Genomic DNA, 18,723 nt, shown 5'->3' on the forward strand with positions numbered 1-18,723 from the left:
GTAGATACATGTGAGAGAGGGGGTGGCTTATTAATCATGACGCACCTCGCGCTCTAGCTATCTCCGCATGTTATGCAATCAGCCTTGCAACATTTCCCATTTCAAATCTCGAGGAGGTTTACTAAACAGCAAACCAAGGTACCGAGGACTGTAGCAAGATATAAGACCATTGTTACGTTTGTTCGTTACATAGCACACCCATCCTCCTCGACTACCGATCCCCTTCACACCCACCCACCCAACATCCCCATACCAACTCAACCTGCCATCCCCCGGAACCCAGCCAAACCCAGCGATGTCCCCCAAATCCAAACTCATCGCTATCGTTGCTGGTGTTGGTCCCGGAACCGGCGCCTCTGTCGCCCGCAAATTCAGCCAAACCTACCCCGTCGTGCTCCTCGCCCGCACCCCCGAATCCTTCTCTTCTCTCGCCGAGGAAATAAACAAAGCTGGCGGCAAAGCCATTGGTATCGCTACAGACGTGTCCTCTTCTTCTAGCCTGTCTTCAGCTGCCGCTGCGATCAAGAATGAGTTCGGCGACGACGTCGCAGCCGCAGCAGCGATTTTCAATGCTTCTGGTGCGTTTATGCGGAAGCCGTTTTTGGAGATTCCGGTTGAGACTTTTGAGAAGAGTTTGGGTGTTAGTGGTATGGGTGGAGTGCTTTTCTCGCAGACTTTCTTGCCGTTGTTGCTGAAGGGCGTGGAGAGGGGGAGTGAACACCCGCCTAGTCTTATCTTTACGGGGGCCACGGCGAGTGTGAAGAGTAATGCGCAAATGGCGAGTTTCTCGACGGGGAAGTGGGCGTTGAGGGCGCTGAGTCAGAGCCTTGCGCGGGAGTTTGGACCGCAGGGTGTGAGTATTCAGTCGTTTTTCTTTGGGTTGTACCTGGGGATATGGTTTGCTAATGCAGTGTTAATGTGCAGGTTCACGTCGCTCATGCGATTATTGATGGGGTTATTGATATTCCGAGGACGAAGGAGTGGTTGAAGGATATGCCTAAGGAGGCGAAGTTGAGTGCTGATGCAGTGAGTAATAGTTCGACGGTGAGGAGATGCTTGAAGCTGATGTGTGGACAGATTGCGAATGATTATTGGTGGTTGCACACCCAGCCAAAGACGAACTTTACGTGGGAGATTGATCTTAGGCCTGCGGTTGAGAAGTGGTAGGTGCGGGCTGTCAGGCTGAGAGGAAAGTGGCGCATGAGAGTGTTATGAGTATCAGTAGCAAACACTCCTCGTTCCCCGATGGTATAAAATCCTGCGTCACCGCGTCAATATCTCTGATATCGCAGTAAATTCCTGCGTCACCGCGGATGCCTTCACTCCGATTTCACGCTCTTTCAAGGTGAAGACGAGTACGCTAGGAGGTCCTCGGTGTATATAATCTTGTCGATCTGGCTTTCTTCTCTCTTCTTACTACCTGCAACAACATTTCGGGAACCAAAACGCTCAGACTAGTATATACATTGACGACTACATTACGAACACACAAAGGTATGCGTACTGTCGAACGCGTCTTGTATGCGGTATGCGGTACTAACACCCAGTAGATCAACGATATGTCTGGCCTCGGCAGCTCTCGCTGGTCTTCTAAGCCGACATCAAAGTCACCCGGAGATGATGTGAAGACTCCAGAGGAGCCGTAAGTTGCTTTCAATTTACCTCAATAGGGATGGCATACCAACAGTACCACAGCAAACACGTCGCCGTCCCGTCTTTTGGCTTCACCATGCCTACTTTCACCAAGAAGCCTTCTCCGGCTGCGCGGTCTCAAGTCGTCTCGTCTGTATCGTCCGAGGCCAAGTCGGTCGAGACGAAGAAGCCCGCGGTCAAGATCGATGAGAATCCTAACCAAGATCTCATCAAGGTCGAGACTGGTAAACCGCAGTCCAAGGTCGCCGCCGCTATCCAGGCGACTCGCGATCAGATGGCTAAGATCATGGGCCAACGTCGTCAAGATCGCCCTTCCACGGCGAATGCGACGATTGGACGTGGTCCGAGCGCGTCGTACGGAGGATACATCAGGAGGGATAGATAGGCTGTAGTTGCCTCGCATAGGCTCCAGGGATCAGAAGCGGACCAAGTGTAAGAGGCTGAAGGCTACAAGCAGCTTTTCGAAGTTTACATGACCCATCAAAGTACATTAAATACCTCCTGGCCACCTCCCGCCATAGGCGATAGAATGATCAAAACTTGATTTAGACTCCATGTACCACAGTCTCGACAGACGCAACGGGTGCGACATAATATGCCCGAGGGCAGATAAGATGCAAGGTCTACACCGATCGTGCAGCAGCCAGATTGGGTCACTTGCAGAAAATCTCACTCATCAATGTCAGGCTGAACTTGGTCGCATGCGCATGCGCGACATAGTTCGCTAACCGTGGCGAGGGGAGAAATGTCCCATTTGGCCTGACGTACGAGTGCGGCGTACCCATGGGTAGTCGAGAACCCCTGGCACCTTTCATCTACAACGTCGTTGAGACGCAGAGTCGTTGGAGCGCATCGAGGTGATTTGCCGGGCAGAGGCAAATGCTAAGGCCGAGCCATCGAGATTGATGCCGCTTTCAGACCCGCGGAAGTAAGACAACGAGGCTACGTCTACCGGCCAACACGGCCTGGCGATATCATAGGTAGCGATATGCGTAGTTAGCTGGAAGGGGCAAAAGATAGACGAGAGGCTCGCATCATGTGAAGGTGTTGCACCGTTCGGAGCCTTGCATACAACCATGCGGGACATGCGCTGGCGACGATGGGCATGGTTCTGACGGACTAGAGTAAGGTGACGGTGAAGCGCCTGGCTGACAGCCAAACGCAATCGACTGGGCGTATTTGTACGTGCGCCATAAGGCTCCGCGACACCTTACTACTGCATGCAGGCCCACCCACGTGTCAGCGCCTGTTCTGCGTGCGACAACTCATGTGCTGGAGCAAACAGAGAGGGAGGCGTTTGAGAGACTCGGACCAGGCGGGATTAGCGATAGATGGAGATGCGGTTCTAACCGGGCCGCTGGTGAAGTGGGAGGTTGCTGCTGCGACTGCGCGGCGGCCAACAGCTGGGCCGCTGGGTGTCTGGCCGTGGGCTGTCAGGGTAAGCATAAGGTCATGACGGCAGACCGGCAGAGAAATCGCGGTGACTGGTAAGTTTGTCGGATGAAGCGATCGCTTAAATACCACGGTATGCTATGGCAGGACTCGCTGCAAGGACCAACGCCAAGTTGCTCTCGTCCCGTCGGAAGGGAAGGTCCAACGTTAATACCCGTGTGCCCGCAGCATCTAAGGCAGACGTCAGCCAGCACCCAACGCTGGAACCACACGATCCGGCGACCGCAGATTGTGCTGCCTGCTGCCCTGGAATGCGCGACGATTGCGCAAGACCTCCGACCTGCATTGCATCTTGTCGTCGTCGTCTGGTAATCTTCGGCCCCAGCCCGTGACTGGCGTTTCCGGCAACCATCCCATCTCTCCGGCCCGCACATCGCAGCAACATCACCCGAAGACTCGATCAACAAGACGCGCGCAGCCTCGCAGCACCGCCATTCTTCATCCACCTCCGTTCTCAGAACTCCCTGCACTCATCGCCAATATTCGCGCACCGCCTGAGCTGGGCGCCGTCGCGCATCTTCCCATGACCGGAGGGAATGCACCGCGGCTAACTGCACTGCCTGCTTACCCACCACAACAACGACATCAACGGCCGCCATCTCCTCCCGGACAGCATCAGCAACTGCAGTCTCCCCTAACGCAGCTGTCTCCATCTACCGTCAAGGCGTCTCCGCAGCAGACCCCCGGGCCCCTTGATGCCAGCGGCGGCAGTGCTGAGCCCTCAGCAAAACGAGGCATGCGCTCGCAGATTGCATGTACCAGATGTCGCCGAAGCAAGACCAAGTGCGAAAACACCGGTCAGGGCACGACGTGCAAGGCTTGCGCGAATACCAACCGCGACTGTACCTGGGACCACGCGGCGGTCGCAAGCAGCACAGGATCTGTGCGCCGCGATAGCACGGCCGATTTTGATGTAAGTCATCCTTTTTTGTCTCCCAATACTCCATTAGTCGTGTTGCATATCAACGTTCGTGGCTGAGTTCACGTCCTGGGCTTATCACGTGCTAGCGCTGACACCCCCAGGCCCCGCCCAAGAAGCGACGCAAGTTGCTAGCACCAACGTCGACTACAGCGCAACGCTCGGTAGAAGGCTTGGGCTCGCCTGAAGATGCTCTTCAATCACCATTGCTTACTTCCCAGGTCTGGGAAGAGTTGTTTGACATCTATGAGAAGCATTTCTCTACCGACTTCCCCTTCTTGCATAAGCGAACTTTCCTCAGCTCTGTGCGACCGCCGCCTTCATCTGGCAGCTCATCTGAAGTTAAGACTCCGACTCAAGCTCCAACGCCGCGCGTGTATGCGCCTTTGCTCTTAGCCTTCCTTACCCAGACTGCTCGTTTCCATGACAAGCTCGTAGCGCAAATGGGTAATGACCCGATCAGGACTGCCGAATTCTACGCATCAGCGACTCGCACGCAGATGGGAACGGACATCATTGGGTCCCCGAATGTGGAAAAGATCCAAACACTCCTCATGTTGGGGTATTATGAATGGACCAATTTGCAAGGTACTGAGGGCTGGATGAAGATCGGCGTTGCTATCAGAGCTGCCATATGCCTTGGGTACCCGCACCTGGATGTCGATGAAAGCGGACTACCTGCACCAATGAAAGACTGTGAAAAGGGCCTTTCGGAAAAGGACCAATTCATACTTCGCGAGACGCAGCGGCGTACCTTTTGGAGCTGCGTCCTCATGGATTGCTATCTGAGTTGGGGGGAGGATCGGCCGAGGATGCTTACGCCCGATCAACTTCAAAGAACTCAACTTGTCTGTAGCGATGGCGCATTCAATTTTGGAAAAAGAGCAAGAACAAGGCTTCTGGGTGAAGACGATGCGATGTATACTGCGCGGAGGAAACGATGGAACAAACACGCTGAGGAACGCCGTAATGACCACGACGGAGCAGATCGAGCCACTGCCCTGGACGGGGGAAGGTGGGAAGTTGCTGAGGGGGAGGCAGAACTAACATGGTACATCAAAGTTGTTGTGATCTTCGGAGAAGTCTCACAATGGTCCTGTAAACGCGGCAGAAGGTCCGTTTGCCTCATTCATCCCGCCGCGATATTTGGCTGACAACGTGTAGACAAGAAGGCAAGAATCCACCGTGGTGCGCAATGACTGGCTTCAAGAAATTGGAGGACAAACTCAAGCAGTTGAAGCGCGACCTTCCTGATCACCTCCAGCTAACCTCGGACAACAACGACGACCGTAGCTACAACTCGCCCGGCAAATACGTTGCGATACATGCAATGTACACATTGTGTTTTGTGTGGTTGTACAGAGAGTACATGCCCACATCACCATGGACGTTGACGTACCCCCGCGGCCCGTTGGACGAGCCACTAATTGATGAGAAACCCCCTGACCCTGACTACTGGATCAAGCAAGCCAAAGACTGTTGGAAGGCCTGCCTCGACTTCACAACACTACTTCATACTATCGAGAACTCACAAGTTCATAGCAATTTAGTACAAACGCCAACGGTAGCTTTCTCTTGTTTTGCCGTTGGAATAGGCAGTAAGTATCTAACAGTGATTTGGTTGGTCATTGCTAACCACCCCAGCCATCTACTGCCATTACTTTCCTCACATGGACCCGGACGACGCCCTCTCATCTCGTAAAGACCCTAGAGCCCATGATATCGCAAACGGCTTCCTACTACGCATTCTGAGTCGCTTCAAGATGGCCCGCTCGTGGCTCAGTCAACTAGCAGAATGGCAAAGATATTACCGCCGCGAGAAGAAGAAGTACCGAGAACTGAGCGGCCAGATCGACGATTCTCCAAAGAGCAACTCCAGCGATGGCGTCGCTAGCGGTGGGCTGAAAGACTATGCACAGCTCTTCGAAAGAACGCATAAGCAGTTTGGTGACATTGCTAACGCTAACGACAACGATGGACAATGGCCCGACAGGGATAAGGACCTCGCGGATACGAGACTGACGCATGACGAAGACTCCGCAGAGCGCACCTTGCCTACCAGCGCCGCTTCGGTCAAGCATGAATTGCAAAGTGCATCAGAAGAAAAGTCCAGTAACCAATCCGGCTTCACTGCTGTCAACCACAATGGTCAACAAACTCCTCCTGCTCCGCCGCCAGTCACCCAACCATCAACCTACGCACACGGGGGCCGTACGCCTTCTTATGATCAAACCTCTCACATGCGCCCCGGAGTACAGACTTCACCACAACACCCCTACCAACCATATCCATACGCCAATTCTCAGCAGCAGCCCCTGAGAAGTCCTTTTCAGCAGTCTGACCCCCACCAATCGCCCGTGCCAGCCCCCGCATCTGTCCCGATACACGGTGTCTATCAACCATGGCCACAGGCACGACCACAGGAGCTACAGGAGCAGAAGGTGAACATGGAGATTTGCGGCGCTGCTACTTTCCCTAATGGCTGGGCGGGCGATGTCATGATCGGTGATAGTGCTCAAGACTTCAATAATTGGGGCCAATATGGCTTTCCGACTATTCCGGATAACTCGGGGTATTATCAGTCTGGGTATTCGTATCCGCCACAGTAGTGGCTGTTTGGTTTGTCGATGGGTTTATCGCGAATATGTTCTTCACATTCTTTAACCTCTTTCTTCGGCGCATGTTGCGACGGTTGCTTTGGCTGGCTGCATTGGTGTGCCATTTAGATTCCTAAGGGCGACAGGGAATTTATGTAGCGGAGTTTGTTTCTTCATAGGCGGTTTACTTGTTATGCGATGATTTTGGGTTGGCATGCGACGGGAGAGTCGTGGGCGGATCGATCGATCTTTATGCACATGTAGATGCACGTATCATATAGTATGTTTGTAGATTCGTTGCAATGGATTGGTAGCGCTCTTAACCTACACTTCTTCTGTATGCGCGCACTGGGTTTGCGCGCTTGCTTTTCGCGATGATCAAGGCCTTGTTACGTCAGGTCCGAATTGACGTACCTCGGTAACTCTCCCCCACATTCCATCATCATCAACCCATGCCGCCGCATCTCACCCCAGTCATTCCATCCGCAATTTTCTTCAAGAAACGACCTCCGAGCAAATTCGCCGATGCCCGTCGTCATCACACCGCGGATGCCTTTCCTCATCCAGGGCGGAAACGCCTCAACCCAAGCTTCCGCAAGCATCCACAACTATACGACCAAGCATTAACCCTAACGCTAACCCCACTGATCGCCGCCCTTCTACACCGCCTAGGCAACGGCCATGGCGCACATCGGACATGTTTCCCCGCCTGCCTCAACCGAGATGCGGGCATCGACTCCACCGAGCAGGGCTAGCAAGCTTCCAAGTAGTGATATTGGTGGAATCGGTACTTGCGTTTTGGTCGCTTCGCCGCATCCTAGACCATGCTAGTATCGCTACGGCTACTCATCCGGTTCAACACGCGGTCTTAGCACGCTCAACATGGGGGTAAACTGGGGAAAGTCGCTGGGGAAAGAGGTATGTGCGCTCGGATCGCAATGGCACGAGCGGCGTGGAAACGATGCTGTCATTACCTGACAGGAACGAGGAAAGATCCCGGTTCGGCTACATGCATACCGTCTGAAGCTCCGGAAGCTTTATATTACTTGCGCTCCCCTCGGAAATTTGATTGAGCTACAAGCAAATTGACCTTTGGTTTCGTATTTTGGTCAATATGAAGAGCTTCTCAAAGCTTGCAGGCGCGGTTGCGCTGGGATGTTTTGCGGTTGAGACTGCGGCGAGGGCTGTGGGGTATTCGCCTCAGCAGTGGATTAAGCCGTATAAGAGAGAGGCTTTGCAAGATATCGTAAGTTGCGGAGTTGAATCAATATCTTGGGATGACGATGGCTAACCGACATTACAGGTCACATGGGATGAAGACTCGCTCTTCGTACATGGAGAACGCATCTTCCTGTACTCTGGCGAGGTTCATCCGTACAGATTGCCGGTACCTGATCTCTACTCCGATGTCTTCCAGAAGATCAAGGCTCTTGGGTACAATGGTGTTTCATTCTACGTGGACTGGGCATTGCTCGAAGGCAAGCCCGGTGTTTACCGTGAGGAGGGTGTCTTCGATCTAAAGCCATTCTTCGATGCTGCACAAGAAGCTGGCATTTACCTCATCGCCAGACCGGGTCCATATATCAACGCCGAGGTATCTGGTGGAGGCTTCCCCGGATGGATCCAAAGAGTCAACGGCACGCTGAGAACGCGTGCGCCTGACTTCTTGGAGGCGACCGACAAGTACGTTTCTGAGCTGGATCTAAGCGGCGCCTTGCTAACAGCGGAATAGCTACATGAAGAATGTGTTGGCGACAATTGCGCCTGCGCAAATCACCAACGGCGGACCAATTATTCTCGTTCAGCCCGAGAATGAGTACACACAGGCCACTTCGGCTATCAAGCCTTTCCCAGATCCGGTCTACATGCAATATGTCGAAGATCAAATTCGCGACGCCGGTATTATCGTGCCTTTGATCAGCAACGATGCCTCCGCCAAGGGCAACAATGCTCCCGGTCAACCTGCAGCTGTTGACATTTACGGGCATGACGGCTACCCTCTTGGATTCGACTGTGCCAATCCTACCACATGGCCAGACGGCAATCTTCCAACAAACTGGCATCAGCTCCACGAGCAGCAGAGCCCCACTACGCCTTACTCCATCGTTGAGTTCCAGTCTGGCAGCTTCGACCCATGGGGCGGGCCAGGTTTCGACAAATGTGGCATTCTAGTCGGCGCAGAGTTCAACCGTGTCTTCTACAAGCAACTGTACAGCTTTGGTGTCACGATTCTGAACTTGTACATGACTTACGGTGGCACGAACTGGGGTAACCTTGGTCATCCCGGTGGCTATACTAGCTACGACTACGCTGCACCGATCAAGGAAGACCGTCAAGTCGACCGCGCGAAGTACTCCGAGCTAAAGCTCCAGGCAAACTTCTTCAAGGTCAGCCCTGCGTACCTCACGGCTGCACGTGGCAATGCTTCGACTTCCAAGTGGACTACCAGCAGTGACCTTAGCGTTACTCCCGCCACCAACGAGAAGACGACATTCTACTTTGTAAGGCACTCAAAGTACAACTCGCTAGATTCCACAGCCTACAAGCTCAACGTTGCAACGTCGACAATGGGCAACATTACTGTACCCCAAATGAACGGCACTTCGCTGACGCTGAACGGCCGCGATTCCAAGATCCACGTCAGCGACTACGATATTGGCGGCACCACCCTTGTCTACTCTACTGCGGAAGTCTTCACTTGGCACAAGTATGAAGACAAGACTGTCTTGGTTGTATACGGTGGACCTGGAGAGACTCACGAGTTGGCCCTTGCTGCTACTGGACTGGAAGTCGTCGAAGGCGATGTCAAGAGCATGACTACTAGTGGAGTCACAGTTTTGAACTTCAAGGCTGATGGAGGTAGAAAGGTGGCAAAGGTTGGAGCTGACAGCCCCATCTACGTCTACATGGTCGACCGCGTTGAAGCCTTCAACTACTGGGCTGTCGATCAGGCACCCCACGACTCGTCCAACCCTGTTATTCTCAAGGCAGGCTACCTGATGCGCACTGCCAAGGTCACAGGCGATACCCTCGCCCTCACTGGAGATCTCAATGCTACAACCACTGTCGAGGTTCTTGGTGGTGCATCATCTGATGTGTCCAAGATGACCTTCAATGGCCAGGATATCGACTTCACCACCTCCGAGCAAGGAACTTTGTGCGCCGACATTGAATTCACCAAGCCAGATGTCAGCCTACCCAAACTCAGCGAACTCGAGTGGAAGTACGTCGACTCGCTTCCTGAGATCCAACCCGGATACGATGACAGCGAGTGGACTGCGGCCGATCTGAAGAAGACGTACAACTCTCTGCGTCCCCTTGACACCCCCGTATCGCTCTACAGCTCCGACTACGGCTACCACACAGGTACACTCCTCTTCCGTGGCACATTCACTGCATCCGGAAACGAGACAACCTTCAACCTTACCACCCAAGGTGGCTCAGCATTCGGCTCATCCGCCTGGATCGGCGACCAATTCCTCGGTTCATGGCGCGGATATGACGCAGCCCTAAACGGAAGCGCCACATTTACCATGCCCAATCTGACCAAGGGAAAGAAGTACACAATCACGGTCGTAGTCGACAACCAGGGACTCGACGAGAACTGGACCATCGGCACCGAGACAATGAAGAACCCTCGCGGTATCCTAGACTACAAGCTATCCGGCCACGACGCCTCCGACATCAGCTGGAAGCTCACCGGTAACCTGGGTGGAGAAGATTACCGCGACATCTCTCGCGGTCCCCTCAACGAAGGCGGTCTATACGTCGAGCGCCAGGGTCTGCACCTACCCGGCGCTCTCTCCGCGACCGACACTAAATGGACAGCTTCCGCCGGCCCCGTCGCCGACGGCATCTCCGCTCCTGGAATCGGTTTCTTCGCCACGGAGTTTGATCTCAACATGCCTTCTGGCTACGATATCCCGCTCAGCTTCACTTTCACCAACGGCACTTCCTCTGGTAACAGCAGCAGTGGCTCGAGTGTTCCTGCATACCGCGTCCAGCTTTATGTCAATGGCTGGCAGTATGGTAAATACGTTAGTAATGTCGGGCCGCAGGTCAAGTTCCCTGTTACGGAAGGTATTCTGAACTACAACGGAACGAATTACCTTGGTGTCTCGCTTTGGGGTCTTGATGGTGGGGCGACGAAGGTTGAGGGCTTGGAGTTGGAGGTTGATGCGGAGATTTGGAGTGGGATGAAGAAGGTGGGGACTGTGATGGGAATGGAGTATGAGAAGAGGGAGGATGCGTATTGAGATCTTGAAAGGGGATTTGAATACCCAATCTCTACTTAACGATTCAGTTGTTATGTAGAATGAACTTTTACTGTACAAGTCTTCCAGTCTGCTCTCTGGTCTAGGTGCGTAGCGTCTTTGATGTTTCCTCTTGTAAAAGATCACTTCGGGGTCCGTGCAGCCCAGAGACAATACGCACCCAAACTGGGAAGGAGACAGTGACGCTCGTCCTCACTCTCACCCTTTCTCGCTCACCTGGATTATTCCAGCACGATCTTGGCGAGACCTTGAAAAACGCGTCGTTGTCTACAGCAACTTTACCTCATTACGGTCTTTCCCACCCTTCCTATGAAGAGATTTAAATCGCTCCCTATTACTTGGAGATTGAACATGGCAGTCAAGTAAGTTGGAATTGATCAGCATTCTTAATCCTCAAGAACTAACAGTTGAAGCAGCAGAGACATTCGCGGCGGAACGTCCTTCTTGGACTTATCTGGAGGTAACATCAATCCTGATCAAGTCTTCTAACTGCCACAATCTAACTTGCGAGTACAGAGCTACGCAACGCTATCTACGAGCGTTTCATCGATCTCGCGCCTACGACTGAAGACGTCGCCAACCTTGTTCTCGTCAACCAACAGATCCATGCTGAGTTCGGCACGCTCTACCTTCGCTCGGGCAACGTCAAGGTTCCGCTCAACTGCATCGACCACTTCTTGAATGTGTTCTTCCTACACTACCCCGAGTCGGCCCTGCAGAACGCCCCTTGCGGCTTCCGAGTCAGCATCGATCTGTTCGAGTACCAGGACTGGTCTGTGGATCTGCTCAATGTCGTGGTCTGTATGAACCGATACCCGTTACTCGACATTAAATGGAACAAAGACATCGCCGAGATTATTCATACCCTCAAGAGCCTGGATGCCCCAAACCTTGCGCGAATGGCTTTCGTCACGCTCAAGCTGTACAAGCTGACGCGTAACTTCCTGTCGGTCCTGATGCCTCGCATGGGCGCTCGTCTGCTCATCATTGTCAAGAGCGAGGTCACGGAAGATCAGATCGACGAACTGGGGTTTCACGCAGAGTATGGAAATGCCAAGGTCAAGATCATTTGGGAAGATGAGTCCGATAGTGATGACAGGGAGGCAGAGATCGAGAAGAAGGATGCGGAGAACTATGAAGATCTTTGGGCTGGTGATGAAGATGGAGCAGACTGGGACGAAGATGATGTGGAGAGCGATGACTAGGGTCTGTGTTAATGTGTAGCGCGCTTGGATAGGAGTCTTCGGGGTTTGTCTAGCCAGATAAAGCGCACAGCGGCACGCAGCTTTTGGTCTATGGCACTCTGGCTATGACGGAAGGAGAGTACAAAGATATGGCGCTTATGAAGAAGAAGGCGCATTGTACGAACTCAGTCATTATCGAGATTCTATGAACGACAGAATCGCTTCGTGCCATCTTCTAGCTGTGTCCGTCTTTTGCACTTTCCTTACCCACTTGCACTTTTAGCGTGGACTTGGCGCAGGCACAAACAAACGCTCCTTCACATGCAATAAACCTTTCAATTCTCTTCACACTCTGCCCAATCACTCATTCTCTCAACTCCTGCCCAAGTAGCGTGCTTCGATTGCGCAACTCCACGATGACTACCAAGTAAGTCGTGCCCAGAAGCTTTCTTGGTGAGCCAGATCCGATACTGATACACACAGCGCCGGAAACCCACGCCGTAGAAAGACGTTCCTCGACTTACCTGGAGGTGAAACTCCTGTACACTCCGTTGTTGCAGAAAACTAATATACGATATTACAGAACTGCGTAACAAGATTTACGAGCACTTCATCGACCTGAGGCCATTGACCGGCGATGCTGCTGGTGTCGCATGCACCAATCAGCAGATCCACGCCGAGTTCCTAACGCTTTACCTACACCGGATATTCGGAGGTGGAGTCGTGGTTTCATTTGACCATGTCCATGAGTTTCTCCACTCATTCTTCGTCGCATATCCCGACTCGGCTCCTACAGACGTCCCCTACAAGTTCGCGGTGGGACTTACTGAACCTCAACCCGACGACGAAGGTGCGACACCTGGTTGGTCACTCGATTTGCTCAAAGTTGTCTCGATCATGCGTCGTTACCCGCTCATTAACGTTGTATGGAAGTTGGTTGACAACTGCAAGGAGGCGGCGTTCCAGGACATAGAGGTTGCGTACACCATGGCTGCTCTAAAAGAGATGAGTCTCAACCAATTCGAACTGCTGGAATCTGCACACCTCTGCCTGTACGACCTTGAGTGGTACAAAACGATCCTGTTGGGAGAGATCGAAGTAGAGGCTTGCCTGTCTCTCATGTTGAAGAGGGGTGCTACTGAGCAAGACGTCAAGAGCCTTGAGGCCTCGAGATTGCGTAAAAAATGTGGAGGCATCGAAGTGGAAATCTACTGGGAAGGCAATTCTTGGGGCGCGGTACGCGGATTGTCATACGATGAACTACAGTGTTCAAATAGTGAGGAGAAGAGCTCAGAGAGCAGCAAAGATGATCACGAGAACGAAGACCAGATCTTGTGTCTGTAATGGGGATATGTATGAAATGAGAGAGGGCCTATACTAAGATGCTGAGAGTCCGAAACAGAAGATGACTCTAATCTGCGAATTGTAGATTCCTTGATGTCATAGTGCCGTTCTTTCGTGCAGATGCGATAGTGGAGAGGTCAGCTTTGTTCAAGATAGACGCAGTAATAGTGACTATCCCAGTTGATTACCTCGACCACAAACGTGCAAATGTTGTTATATAGTGGAGGCAAAGTCAGACAGTGGTTTTCAATAAGTGAACGTACTTTTTTCAAGATTGCCCATCATTTCCCTCATTTCATTAGCTTAGCGCAGTCTTGGCAGAGGCGTGGGTACGCCTCGCTGTCATTTCAACTTACTTCCCTTGCGCACAGACTTTACTAACCATCACTCGCACTTGCTTGCTCCGTCGAGCTTGTTCCATCGACCGATCCACTAGCTAATACCCTCGAGATGTCAGCCAAGTAAGTTGCGCTCAAAGATCACCTTGAACGAGCCTAGACTAATGAAAGAAGCGAAAGAGAGCGTCATTACGGCGGAAAATCGTTCCTTGACCTGCCTGGAGGTAATTGCTGCAACATCCGCCTGTCCTACTGACTCAAGCTGACACGAGAGATGACAGAACTGCGTAACACCATCTACGAGCACTTTATCAACCTCGAAGCAGACCCATGTGTTGCTAATGCCACCAAACTACTCTGGATCAACCGGAAAATTCGCGCTGAATTTGGATCGTTGTACCTGAGTCAAGGCAATGCCACAGTTTGCTCCGAAGACATCGCCAGCTTCCTCCGCGCATTCATTCTACCCCCTGCGAACTTGGTTCGTGAGGAAGTTGCTTGCAGGATCCGCGTGGAGCTTTGCAAATGCGACGCCGAATGCGAATTTTGGCAACTCGACTTGATTGAGGTTGTCTCGATCATGCGACATTTTCCTCTGCTCAGCATTGAATGGAACTTGGTCCCACCTGGCTACTCCAAGGCGTACGATCACAAAAATGGGATTACCGTTGTATCTATTCTGCAGAACATGGATAGACAAGAGTTTGAGAAGCTGTCTTCTTTCTATCTTCTGTTTGATGATGAGTCGCTTGGCGGAGACCTTGACATTACCCTCAAAGGTTATTGTTCAGAACAAGACGTTGACGATATTCTACTCAGATTTGGGATGCTAGGCAAATGGGTGGATGTCAGTGTGGAAAAGTGAGGAATTGGACGAAGCGAGTACATGCGCTCGGAGATTGAGGAAGAGGCGTAGGAGTGCTCCAGGACGGCTGCGCAAGAGTTACAGTGCATATACACATCTAGTATCTTGTATGAATAATAGCGAGTCTGATTCATGCCATTTGCTTGTAGATGCGAGGACTCAGGCAGTATCATGAGTTCAAGAAGCTGCCTGCCTGGTCGTTTGTGTCTAGCGTGGTCTACGTTGCACAGCAGATCTTGGCGGACGCTGAGACAAAACGACCTGTCGTCCACAATGTTGTTTGCTCCTATAGACTTCCAGTCCACCAGCAAAGTTGTCCTCCACTACGCTCAGGTGGAGAATTCAAGCTACCACTGCACAGCACCATGATGACAACCCAGTATGCTGCAGTCAAACATTCTGCTTGATGAAAGAACAAACTAACGATGATGGTGGCAGGGACCATAGTGGCGGAGCGCCGTTCCTTGACAGGTTGTCTGGTGGTATGTGGTCCATGAACTGATTTATTCAAATACGACCGACTAACCCATCACATTATAGAATTGCGCAACGCCGTCTACGAGTACTTCATCGACCTCGACCCATCTCTCGAACAGAGTATCCAGTTCCTCCAAGTCAATCGGCAGATTCGCTCCGAATTTGGGTCACTATACCTGAGCCAGGGCAACGCTACAGTACCTCTTGATTGCGTCATACTCTTCCTACGCGACACTTTCCAGCCTATCGCTAGCCAGAGACCAAGGGACTTCACTTGCAGCTTCCGTGTAAAGCTTGACTGGAACGATCTCTGTTGGCACAGGAGCTTCTGGGACCTCGACCTCGTTGAAATCGTCGCATTCATGCGTGGATATCCTTTACTCAACATTGAGTGGGACCTGGACCCTTTCAACCGGTGTAGTCGCTTTAATCACTCCAACCGCCCTACCCACTCCGGCCGCTGCGGCCGCTCCGACGCACCTGAAGAAGAAGAAGGAACCGAAGTTGACGAAAAAGACCAAGACCAAGACCAAGACGAACCTGATGAGGCAAGATCTGAGGAAGCACAACCTGAGGAGTCAGAATCGGAGGAAGCAGACTCTGAGGAAGAAGAGATAGCGATTCCGCCTCATTCTGCTCGAGTCACTTTCAGTGTTGACGATATAAACATCGACGCGCCCCTGTCAATACTCAGAACACTAGAGGATGAGTTGTACGCGAAGTTGGCTGCTATTGATCTCTCCTTGTCTGACAGGCCCCCTCAACCCGATAGGAACAGTGCCGGGCTAGTAACCTATCTTGATGTCACTCTGATGGCGAACTGTACGGAACAAGACTTCGAAGATTTTGGACTTGGTATTGAATGCGGAGGTATCAAAGTGCGTTTTCACATTGCGCATGAGCCAGAAAGCGAATACAATGTCTCCGAGAGTGAGGAAGATGAGTAGGATCTCACCGTCGCGGAAGGCGGGGTACGGGAGGAAAAGTGCAAGGAAGATTTGAGAGCAATGTACGAGTAATGACTGTTCAGATTCATGTGATGAGCTTGAGGATGTGAGAGACCAGCCCACAGCTTAACGCCGGCCCGGTCGTCGATTCCTTGGGTTTAGCGTGGTCTTGGCGGGAAGCCCTATCTTGGACTCAGGTGCGAGTCTGTCTTGTTTACGACACCTCTTCGACGACATCAAATCGCCGAACATCAAAGCCAAGCCTCTTTGGAAGACTAGATGCGCTTTCGCCTCGATAGTATTGCCTGAGTCAAGATCTCGCCTCAGTCTGAGTCAAAGACGCACTCTATTTCTCGTTGCGACAACAGCATGGCGCTCAGGTATGTCAAAAGAGCCGTGTGACACTGCAGTGCCAGTCGATGAGAACTAAGTTTCGAAGCAGCGCACACTACCGCCACAGAGCAAATTTCCTTGATCTACCTGGAGGTACGAGGTCCAAATACCGTAATTTAGCTGCCCGGGTCTAATTTGAGTTCTCCATACAGAGCTACGCAACGCCATCTACACCGAATTCCTCCATCTAAAACCAAAATGTACCGACGCCATAAACCTTGTCAATACTCATGAGCAAGTCCATGACGAGTTCGCGCCAATGTACTTGTCTCCGTTCAATCGGCTGCTATACAGTCCCTGCGTACCTTTACGACAACTGAACAATTACCTGCACGTCTTCTTCGTTAAGCGCCCCCATGATAGTCTACGAACGATCAACCGTTACATCCACATACAGCTCTGCAAATTTGGAAGCTCTGAACAACGGAAAGTGGACCTTCTTCAGTTGGTTCAAGTCCAGAAAGGGTTTCCGTCATTCAACATGAACTTCTGCCCAGGGGCTCTACGAAAATATTCCTTCCGTCTGATCCGTCTGACATGGTAGATGAGATAAAATCCGTGGTGTCGATCCTGAAGAACATGGACGCACAGCAACTCGAAAGAGTGGTCTCCGCACAGCTTGAAATCTTCGTCCCAGATGAGAAACAGAGAAAGGCTGACGTGCGCTGGGCGATATTTGTCAACATTACTGGAAAAAGACAAGCTGAGAAAGGGTCGTGGAATAGTCGTTCGCGGTCCGGACGGCAGGAACATGTGGATAATGATCTTACTGAACTTGGCTTCCCCGCCAATTACAAGGTCATTGAGGTGCGGATCACCTGGGAAGACTGATCCACGATTGCGGCGCGATGCGCTGGAACGCGCGGGAATCTGGGGAGTCTTCGTCGCTGCATGGTACGTGCCATCACCTATCCGTCTTCGCAAACAGCAAGCAGCCCTACTATTTCGAAAACCTTGATAGTGAATTGCTCTTCTCTTCTCCCGTCTCGCTCTTGTGCCGCTTATACCAAGGCACTATGAGTGTCAATGCAATTGAGAGGTGACCGAGTTGCTTTCCCAACTGCGAAATATATAGCCGCAAGTACGCATCCCCATGATGAACAAGCCTGACACCTCAATCTAAAAACAAGCGACCGTGTACTTACAGCCACGTTCTCGAACCCAAGTTCCGAGCTCGGCGATAATGCAAAGGGCTCACAGCGCGCCACGCATCACCGCTCCTTCGATCACACTGCATGCTGCACGCTGCAGGGAGTCCATCTCGCAACGCCGACACCAGCTATCGTGAACTAGCGGGTATTGATACCACGAAGCTAGTCCTGCGCCTGATGACCATCTGGCAAGCTTCCGGTTCGTCCGTTGGTGATCAGAACACCCAGCTGATGGTCAAAGCGTGCCAGCGTACCTCGCCAATTCATGCCGCGAACAGCGAACGAGCACATACCTCAAGAACAGCGGCATACGTAAGAAAAAGGCTGAACACGAGCAGTCAGCTTCCCAAAAACCCCTCTTCTGAAAAGATAACCGTGCACAAGACCACGTGAGCACAGCTGATCTCAGCAACCCCCTCACCAGCATCATGCCCGCTCCCTTCGTACAACCTCCAATTCCCTCACCCTTGCTCCCGCACATCGGCGATGCAAACCCTTCAAGCGCCCAGACCATCTTCTCATAAACGCACCCACGACAGAATGACGGAGGTAATTGCAGTAAGTGGATAAACAGAGAGAATGGGAAGCGAACGCCAGCATTGTTGATTTAGGTCAAACGTCACAGGCACCGTGATGTGGGCCAATGGGCTTGCTAGCGCGACGGCCGCTAACCCCACAAACATGCAGGTGAGGGCCGTGCTAACCGGATGCGGGGCTAGGCACGTGGATCGTGGTTTTGGGGACCACGGGGTTGACGTCGGGCGGTCGGTCGGTCGCTATGGTTGCTGCGTTGGTTTGCTGGCGTTTCTGAGGGATTATAAGAAGGGTTGTGTGCGCTCGTGGTTGTGTCGGTGAGCTGGTTACTTGGGGCTTTTAGGCTTCTGCTTCTGGATTCTTTACTGTATCGAGGCTTTCGTTTGGTTATCTGAGTGGTAGCTTTGTTTGTTGTATCAATTCAACGTCATCCCTCTTAGGTCCCGCGGACCCTGAGTCTCGCGTGGTACTCACCGACCTTCCTTCCTGCAGTGCACGTGTGGGGCTGATCTTCCTTTCTTTACTGGGGCCACGGAGCTATTGTGCTTTCCTGGGTTCTGTATTTCTCTTGTCTTGTTGAGAAGGAAGTCATAAG

At 52.2% G+C, this 18,723-nt stretch overlaps 6 protein-coding genes across 6 annotated transcripts; all 6 read left to right on the forward strand.

The window, feature by feature from the left end:
- Window positions 1-295: 295 nt before the first annotated feature.
- Window positions 296-2,038, forward strand: J4E86_011131 (uncharacterized protein; the record flags this gene model as incomplete). The annotated part of the gene is made up of 6 exons (XM_051451625.1): window positions 296-853; window positions 925-1,026; window positions 1,078-1,163; window positions 1,459-1,494; window positions 1,577-1,642; window positions 1,696-2,038. 6 exons carry the CDS (start codon window positions 296-298, stop codon window positions 2,036-2,038), a joined length of 1,191 nt encoding a protein of 396 aa, XP_051297164.1.
- A 3,181-nt stretch (window positions 2,039-5,219) lies between these two features.
- J4E86_011132 (uncharacterized protein) lies at window positions 5,220-6,633 on the forward strand (the record flags this gene model as incomplete). Its single annotated transcript, XM_051451626.1, has 3 exons — window positions 5,220-5,622; window positions 5,669-6,235; window positions 6,389-6,633. 3 exons carry the CDS (start codon window positions 5,220-5,222, stop codon window positions 6,631-6,633), a joined length of 1,215 nt encoding a protein of 404 aa, XP_051297165.1.
- Window positions 6,634-7,735: 1,102 nt separating this feature from the next.
- J4E86_011133 (uncharacterized protein) lies at window positions 7,736-10,877 on the forward strand (the record flags this gene model as incomplete). Its single annotated transcript, XM_051451627.1, has 3 exons — window positions 7,736-7,867; window positions 7,925-8,304; window positions 8,354-10,877. The coding sequence occupies 3 exons, from the start codon at window positions 7,736-7,738 to the stop codon at window positions 10,875-10,877; spliced, it is 3,036 nt and encodes a 1,011-aa protein (XP_051297166.1).
- Window positions 10,878-11,246: 369 nt separating this feature from the next.
- Window positions 11,247-12,100, forward strand: J4E86_011134 (uncharacterized protein; the record flags this gene model as incomplete). The annotated part of the gene is made up of 2 exons (XM_051451628.1): window positions 11,247-11,257; window positions 11,407-12,100. The coding sequence occupies 2 exons, from the start codon at window positions 11,247-11,249 to the stop codon at window positions 12,098-12,100; spliced, it is 705 nt and encodes a 234-aa protein (XP_051297167.1).
- Window positions 12,101-12,495: 395 nt separating this feature from the next.
- Window positions 12,496-13,423, forward strand: J4E86_011135 (uncharacterized protein; the record flags this gene model as incomplete). Its single annotated transcript, XM_051451629.1, has 2 exons — window positions 12,496-12,506; window positions 12,640-13,423. The coding sequence occupies 2 exons, from the start codon at window positions 12,496-12,498 to the stop codon at window positions 13,421-13,423; spliced, it is 795 nt and encodes a 264-aa protein (XP_051297168.1).
- A 612-nt stretch (window positions 13,424-14,035) lies between these two features.
- J4E86_011136 (uncharacterized protein) lies at window positions 14,036-16,050 on the forward strand (the record flags this gene model as incomplete). The annotated part of the gene is made up of 2 exons (XM_051451630.1): window positions 14,036-14,540; window positions 15,167-16,050. The coding sequence occupies 2 exons, from the start codon at window positions 14,036-14,038 to the stop codon at window positions 16,048-16,050; spliced, it is 1,389 nt and encodes a 462-aa protein (XP_051297169.1).
- Window positions 16,051-18,723: the final 2,673 nt, after the last annotated feature.

The sequence above is a fragment of the Alternaria arbusti genome, assembly GCF_024043155.1.
Source record: "Alternaria arbusti strain BMP 1465 chromosome Unknown scaffold_30, whole genome shotgun sequence".
Taxonomy (NCBI): domain Eukaryota; kingdom Fungi; phylum Ascomycota; class Dothideomycetes; order Pleosporales; family Pleosporaceae; genus Alternaria; species Alternaria arbusti.